General features: G+C 36.6%; 2 protein-coding genes across 2 annotated transcripts; both read right to left on the bottom strand.

Moving 5' to 3' along the window:
* Nucleotides 1–3,667: 3,667 nt before the first annotated feature.
* Nucleotides 3,668–4,075, bottom strand: LOC138897991 (uncharacterized). The gene has a single exon (XM_070184022.1). It carries the CDS (start codon nt 4,073–4,075, stop codon nt 3,668–3,670), a length of 408 nt encoding a protein of 135 aa, XP_070040123.1.
* A 12-nt stretch (nt 4,076–4,087) lies between these two features.
* On the bottom strand, nt 4,088–4,615 carry LOC104117938 (uncharacterized). Its single transcript, XM_033661727.2, has one exon. It carries the CDS (start codon nt 4,613–4,615, stop codon nt 4,088–4,090), a length of 528 nt encoding a protein of 175 aa, XP_033517618.2.
* Between the last annotated feature and the right edge of the window lie 3,284 nt (nt 4,616–7,899).

The following is a 7,899-nucleotide window of genomic DNA, read 5'->3' on the forward strand; positions in this document are numbered from 1 at the left end:
ATATTTATTATAAAACAAAAAAATACATAATAAAATACAAAAAAATAAGAAAATTATTATAAATATAGAAAAAACAATGGAGAAAATTTCCAATACATCTAGTAATAATATAACACATAAAATAATAAATATTTTATAAAACAAGTACGATAAAAAATATTTAAAAATACAAAAAATGCATAAAATTTAATAAAAAATATGTAAAAAATAGGTAAAATACATTATATTATTATAAAAATATATAGATGACCAACCACCAATAACCATGACGCGCCTCCATTGTAACAACCACTATAAGTGATTCCGATATCAAACCACCGCTGCAAACCACCAAGCGTCGCACCAACCGTCGCCGGTCACTACCGCTCGAACCACCGCAATTTTCCACCACCGCCAGCCACGACCACCAACCACCAACATCATTGCGCTTAACATCTTGTTAAACATTGGCTAGCACTAGATATGGTGCGACGTGGTGCGACGTCGTGTCATGGCCACGCCCTTCCATGTCCTGCCATGTCCTGCCATGTCCTACGTCGTACCATGGCCATGTCCTGTCATGTCCGACGTCGGGCCATGGCCACGTCCGACCACGCCCTGCCATGTACTGCCATGTCCTAGTCCTGGCACGGTCATGTCTTGCCACGTCCGACGCCGGGCCATGACCACGTCCTGCCATGTCCTGCCATGTCCTGCGTCCTGCCATGTCCTGCCACATCCGATGTCGGGCCATGGCCACGTACGACCACGCCCTGCCATGTCCCGTCTGTCCTGCATCCTGCCATGGCCATGTCCTGCCACGTCTGATGCCGTGCCATGGCCACGCCCTGCGTCCTGCCATGTCCTGCTTCCTGCCATATCCCGCCACGTCCGACGTCGGGCCATGGCCACGTACGACCATGCCCTGCCATGTCCCATCATGTTCTACCTCGTGCGATGGCCATGTCCTGCGACGTCCGATGCTGTGCCATGGCCATACCCTGCCATGTCCTGCGTCCAGCCATGTCCTGCATTGTGCCACGTCTGACGTCGTGCCATGGCCACGCCCTGCCATGTCCTGCGTCCTGCCATGTCCTGCACCCTGCCGTGGCCATGTCCCGTCATGTCCTGCCTCGTGCGATGGCCATGTCCTGTGACGTCCGACACCGTGCCATGGCCACGCCCTGCCATGTCCTGCGTCCTGCCATATCCTGCCACGTCCGACGCCGTGCCATGGCCACGCCCTGCCATGTCCTGCGTCCTGCCATGGCCATGTCCTGCCCTGTCCTGCGTTCACTGAATCAGCTACTGTAGATTGTTTGAAACTTTTCCAACTCACTGCACCACTATTTAAGGTGAATACATAACCAGAAATAGATTTGCTATCATCTCTATCTGAAGAGAAACTTGCATCAGTATAACATTCAAGTTTTAATTCAGAATCTCCATAAATGAGTAATTGGTCTTTAGTCCTTCTTAAGTACTTAAGAATGGTCTTCACCACCTTCCAATGTTCCTCACCAGGATTTGCCTGATATCGGCTAGTCACTCCAAGTGCATAAGCCACATCAAAACGTGTACATGTAATGGTATACATGATAGCTTCCGCTGCACTAGCGTATGGGATCCTACTCATGCGTTCTCTCTCTTCAGGTGTTTTAGGACAATCCTCCCTACTGAGAGTAATTCCACTGCCTATCGGTAGATAGCCTCTTTTGAAATTATCCATGTTATACCTCTTAAAGATTCAATCAATGTATAAGGACTGGGAAAACCCAAGCAGCTTCCTAGATCTATCTCTATAGATCTGTATTCCCAATATATAAGCTGCTTCTCCCAAGTCTTTCATGGAGAACTGTTCAGATAGCCGAATCTTAGTACTTTGCAATGTTGGTATATCATTTACTATGAGCAATATATCATCAAAAAATTGTTAAAGCGAATATTCCAACTTCGAGAAGCTTGCTTTAGTCCATAAATGGATCTTTTGTAGCTTGCAAATTTTATTATGATCAGATGGAGATGTGAAACCTTCAGGTTGTGTCATGTACACATCCTCTTTTAGCTCATCATTAAGGAAAGCTGTTTTCACATCCATTTGCCATATTTCATAATCATAGTAGGCTGCTATAGCAAGGAAAATCCGAATTGATTTGAGCATTGCCACGGAATAGAAAGTCCCGTCATAGTCGACTCCTTCTTTCAGACGATATCCCTTGGCAACAAGATGGGCTTCGTAGGTGTCCGCCTTTCTGTCTGCTCCAATCTTTTTCTTAAAAACCCATTTACAACCAATAGGTTTTATATCCTTTGAAGGTTCAACTAAAGTCCATACATTATTTTCCTTCATGGATTCCATTTCGGATTCCATGGCCTTTTGCCATTTCTCATAATCAGAACTTTGTATAGCCTCTTCGTAGGTCTTAGGGTCATCATCATTATGATCAACCTCATTTGATACATCATCCTGTACCATTAGATTTAATCTAGTTGGTACATGACGTTCTCATGTAGACCTTCTAAGAGGTGCTTGTACAACTTGTTCACCTTGTGCTGGATTTGGTTATTGTTCAATTTGGTTTGGAACTGGTTCATTAACCTATTCTTGAACTACATTTAGTTATTGAACTTCAACCTTTGAAAATGGCAACTTCCTTGTCAACTTCAAAACATCCAATAAAGGTTCTTCAACTTGTGTCTCATGATCTTGATTTTGTGTTGATTCATTAGTTTCTTGAACTTGATCAAGTTCTATTTCTCCACTATAATTTCCTCCCAAAAGAAATTCCCTTTCCAAAAAGGTTGCTCCTCTAGCCACAAACATTTTATAGTCAGAAGGGTGATAAAAATAATATCCCATTGTTTCTTTGGAATACCCAATGAACCTACACTTATCAGATCTTGAGTTAAGTTTATCAGATTGAAGTCTCTTAACATAAGCTGGACAACCCCAAACTTTAATATGCTTAAGATTAGGCTTACGTCCTTTCCATATCTCATATGATGTTGTAGAGATTGACTTAGTGGGAACTTTATTAAGTAAGTATGTTGTTGCTTCCAAAGCATATCCCCATAAATTTATTGGAAGATCAGTGAACCCCATCATAGATCTCACCATATCTAATAAGGTTCGATTTCTCCTTTCAGACACACCATTGTGTTGTGGTGTTCCTGGAGGTGTCCACTGTGAGAGAATCACATTCTCTTTGAGATACCTAGTAAAATTTTTACTAAGATATTCTCCACCTCTATCAGACCTTAGTACTTTAATACTTTTACCAGTTTGTTTCTCAACTTCACTACGGAAACTTTTGAACATTTCAAAAGATTCAGATTTGTGTTTCATAAGATACACAAATCCATATCTTGACATATCATCAGTGAAGGTGATGAAGTAAGAATATCAACATCTAGCTTGAATTTTCATGGGCCCACAAACATCTGCATGAATTAGTCCCAATAATTCAGTAGCTCTTTTTCCACTTCCAGTAAATGGAGATTTGGTCATTTTTCCTTTGAGACAAGATTCACAAGGTGGATATGATTCAAAATCATACTTGTCAAGGTACCCTTCCTTGTACAACTTGTTAATTCTTTTCTCTCCAATATGACCAAGTCTACAATGCCAAAGGTATGTATGATTTACTTGATCATCTCTTTTCCTCTTAAGACTTGAAACATGCATAATCTAATTAGCATTCACATTAGGTAAGACATAAACATCATGTTGGAGATAGCCATTCACATATAAATTATCACCATAATAAATAGAGCAAATACCATTGCTTATGTTAATGCGAAACCCACGCTTGTCCAACATAGAAGCTGAAATTATGTTCAAAATAAATTTAGGAATATAATAACAATCATCTAACATAAGTATTTTGCCCGAAGGCATTATTAAAGAAATTGATCCTACAACTATGGCTTCAACTTTTGCACCATTTCCAACTTGTAGATTAACTTCTCCTTTCTTTAGTATCCTACTTATCTTGAACCCTTGCGACATATTGCAGATGTTATAACCACTGCCAGTAACTAATACCCACAATGAAGAATTATTAGTAGCTAAAGAAACCTTGAAAACATTTTTCATTAATGTCTCACCTTATTTCTTGTCCTTAAGAGTTGCAAGATACTCCTTGCAGTTTCTCTTCCAATGCCCTTTCTTCTTAGAGTGAAAACATTCGGCATCATATACTGACTGCAAGATCAGATCTTCAGAAATCGTTTTTCCAAGCTTGTACCCCAACTTCTCATATTCTTCAGTAAGAACAATCACATGATTGACAAGGGGTTCAACTAGAGAGTTTTCAATGTCCAATTGTGTATCAACCGTCTTCTTAACATATTCAATGATTGCAGTTGGATCCATATTTTGATGTTTCCTCTGGAGTTCAGAACTCATAGAAGCGAGAATGATGCGTTTAATAGCAAGGCATTCTTCCAAGTGTTTCTGATAAACCTTGGTGCCTTGAACATCATTCTCTGGTGGGATTATCTTTGCAGGATTATCGATCACATCAATGAGCTTTTCATGCATGAGAACAATTCTTAAATTTCTATACCAGTCATCAAAGTTTGGTCCTACCAACTTGTTGGTCTCAAGTATTTCACGCAGTGATATAATAGACATATTGAGAAATCTAAATATGGAAAAGAAAAGGCGATAATATAAGGACATATTTACATATATATCATAAAGACATGAACTTTTATCTAAATGATATTTCCACTAATTATTTTAAACTATTTACCCCCATTATAGTTTAAGAAATCTCTATTTTTTTTAGTGGAGTAAAGGAATCCTATAACAATATGTATGAGCCCCTTAGATGTCAAGTCGTTTCTCACGTATATTTTAAAGATAGGTACTTTTACCAATTATATCCCCATACAATATCCTTAAATAGCTCTATGTCAAATAATCCCTTGGTAGTCAGGTCGATCCTATTGGCATAGTTGAGTTCAACCATCATGAAAGCAAAGAACTTATTAAATTTTATACTCCCCCGGGTAGTCCAGGCATCTACTATAAAATTAAATAATTCTTTCAATCCATATATCTAATGCAATAAATAATTTTAACGTATTCTCGAACTATAAGTCTCCTAGTTGTCAGGCCGCTCCTTATAAACAAGAAATAAATAAAATTATTTATTTTGATGGATAGCTTTACAATAAAATATCTTATATTTTATTATTTAAGAGCTCAAATTTTAGTAAGAGGGAATTGTTACTAAAATAATTTTTAATAACATAAAGATCAAATCTTTTATAGAATGTGAATTTAGTTCAAGTTGTCTACATGCTTAGTCCTAAATTAATTTACACCACATGTAATAAATAATTCAAAATTATGTAATGAATAAGCACGTGACATAAAAACGAAATTCAACATCTTCTAACATGTTTATCTTATATGTCACATAAAATAATTCATGCTAGAACATTATTATTAATTTATAGCTCATAAACTAATAACAATTAAAATAATTGTATAATCTAATAACCTATTATAGATTACCGTCGTATTTTGTACGAAATTTTAAATTCAAGTTACGAACTATCTCAATAGTTTAACTTATATGAATACATATTTTATTCACAATAAAATAATATCAATCCATATGCATTCAAATAATTTGACTATTGCACAAGACACATGTATTATGGTTTGAACTCTTCAAATATAATCTTAAAATATTTCGTAAAATTTGCTTAGACACAATAAACCACGGCTCTGATACCACTGTAGGATTGCGTAGAGGTGTTCATAACACGCAACGGAAGACAATAACAATCCTAGGCAGAACTTTTCGTATTTAAAATTTATTTATACGTCAAAGATCGGATCTAAGACGTACCTGGTGAAGAGAGTCTCGTTTTAAATTTCTTCGATAGTGTGAAGACTCTATGCATATCCACACCGAGACTGATCCTTGCTATCAATTCTTTGATCAATGAAATCCCGCGAACAAATTGAATGAAAATATTGTGTTGAAAGTTTTCTCAAAAATCTCAACTCAAAGGTAGAAGAACAAGAAATAATTTTCTTGTACTAGTATTTTCTATCTTGGCTTTATATTGCACTATTACTTTCTTAAAGCAATTTTCTTCTCAAGAATAACTCTCTTGGTTTTTATATGACTTTACAATATGTATAAGATCTATATCTTCCTAATTCTTAATTAGGACTCACACATATATATACACATAATTTCCATTGGAAAATACAAATCAAATACCTTATGGTAAATATTTAAAAAACATGTAACTCATTTATGGAATTCAATTCTAAATTGAATTCTACAAATTAGTCAACATTTTAAAATAAAACATGTAACTCATTTATGGAATTCAATTCTAAATTGAATTCTACAACTTAGTCAATATTTTAAAATAAAAGGATGAAACTCATTTATGGAATTTAATTCTAAATTGAATTCTACAATTTAGTCATACTTTTAAAATAAAAACATGTAACTCATTTATGAAATTCATATACACAAATATTAATTATAATTACCAAGTACACACACACACACACACACACACATATATATATATATATATATCAACCAAGAGATATAATTTAATTTTCTTATTTAAAATAGAAAACTTCAACTTGTCCACAATATTAATTATATCCTATGTGCTAGAAAAGAATATAATAATAATAATAATTCATTTGGACAAATAACTAAATTTATTTGACTAATTAAATTCTTTAATTTAATTATCAAATAATAAAGTAATTAATCCTTTAGCAAAGATCAGAACACTCGTTAGTGTGCGGCCCTTCAATACTAAACCGGTAGTAAATTGATCATATCAATATACTAATCAAGGGTGGTGTCACGACCCAAAATCTCACCCGTCGTGATGGCGCCTATCTCAATACTAGCCAAGCCGAAAATCTCAATAAACCACAATTTCTCTCAAGATTGAAAATATAATATTTAAATACAATACAAACACTCCCCAATCATCTAATATGAATACAAGTCTAAAAAGTATAGTCTATATTAGTCTGAGACCAAATACAGTTAACAAAGAAATAGAGAAGGAGAGACAAGGTCTGCGGAACATGGTAGCTACCTCAAAATCTCCTAAAAATCAACCGCGCGAAAGGATCAACACCCGCTATGTCCGGGAACACCTGGATGTGCACACGAAGTGCAGGGTGTAGTATGAGTACAACCAACTCAGCAAGTAACAATAATAAATAAGGAACTGAAGATGGTAACGAACTACACAGTTATGGTTCATTTCCAGTAATTCTAGCAAAAGAATAGACATGCAATCAAATCTGGCAGTTTAATGTCAAATTATTTTTTTTATGCAGTTCCTGTTCATGTATTCCATATATCAACAATCTTTCAAAGATTTCACAACAATGACAGATAGCAAATAAGTGCAACAACAAATGGAAATCAAGTACAACCTCTTAGGACAACAACCACTCACTGTGCTCCTAGCCCTCATCACTCACAGGGCTCCCAACCCTCATCACTCACTCTCAATGGGTACCTGCGCTCACTGGGGGTGTACAGATTCATGAGGGGCTCCTACAACCCAAGCGCTATAAGCACGGACAACTCACATGCCATAATATAAATATCTCGATCCGCACGGCCAACTCACGTACTGCACGACCAACTCACGTGCTGCACGGCCAACTCACGTGTAATAATAATATAAGGATCCGCACGGCCAACTCACATGCAATAATAAGCCAATAACGCCTGCTGCAGGCAGGCAGTCCCGATCCATAAAATATCCTCACAATCAGGCCCTCGGCCTCCCTCAGTCATAAATCTCTCCAGTCTCTTGGGCTCTCAATAATCATGGAATCAGCCCAAACAACAATGATATGATGTATCAATAATAATAACAGAGACTAAGATAAAATGTGCA

This window comes from Nicotiana tomentosiformis, chromosome 8 (assembly GCF_000390325.3).
Source record: "Nicotiana tomentosiformis chromosome 8, ASM39032v3, whole genome shotgun sequence".
NCBI lineage: Eukaryota > Viridiplantae > Streptophyta > Magnoliopsida > Solanales > Solanaceae > Nicotiana > Nicotiana tomentosiformis.

Coding starts and splice junctions, on each gene's coding strand:
- LOC138897991 (XM_070184022.1), bottom strand. CDS start 4,075: ATGAAAAATGTTTTCAAGGTTTCTTTAGCTACTAATAATTCTTCATTG.
- LOC104117938 (XM_033661727.2), bottom strand. CDS start 4,615: ATGTCTATTATATCACTGCGTGAAATACTTGAGACCAACAAGTTGGTA.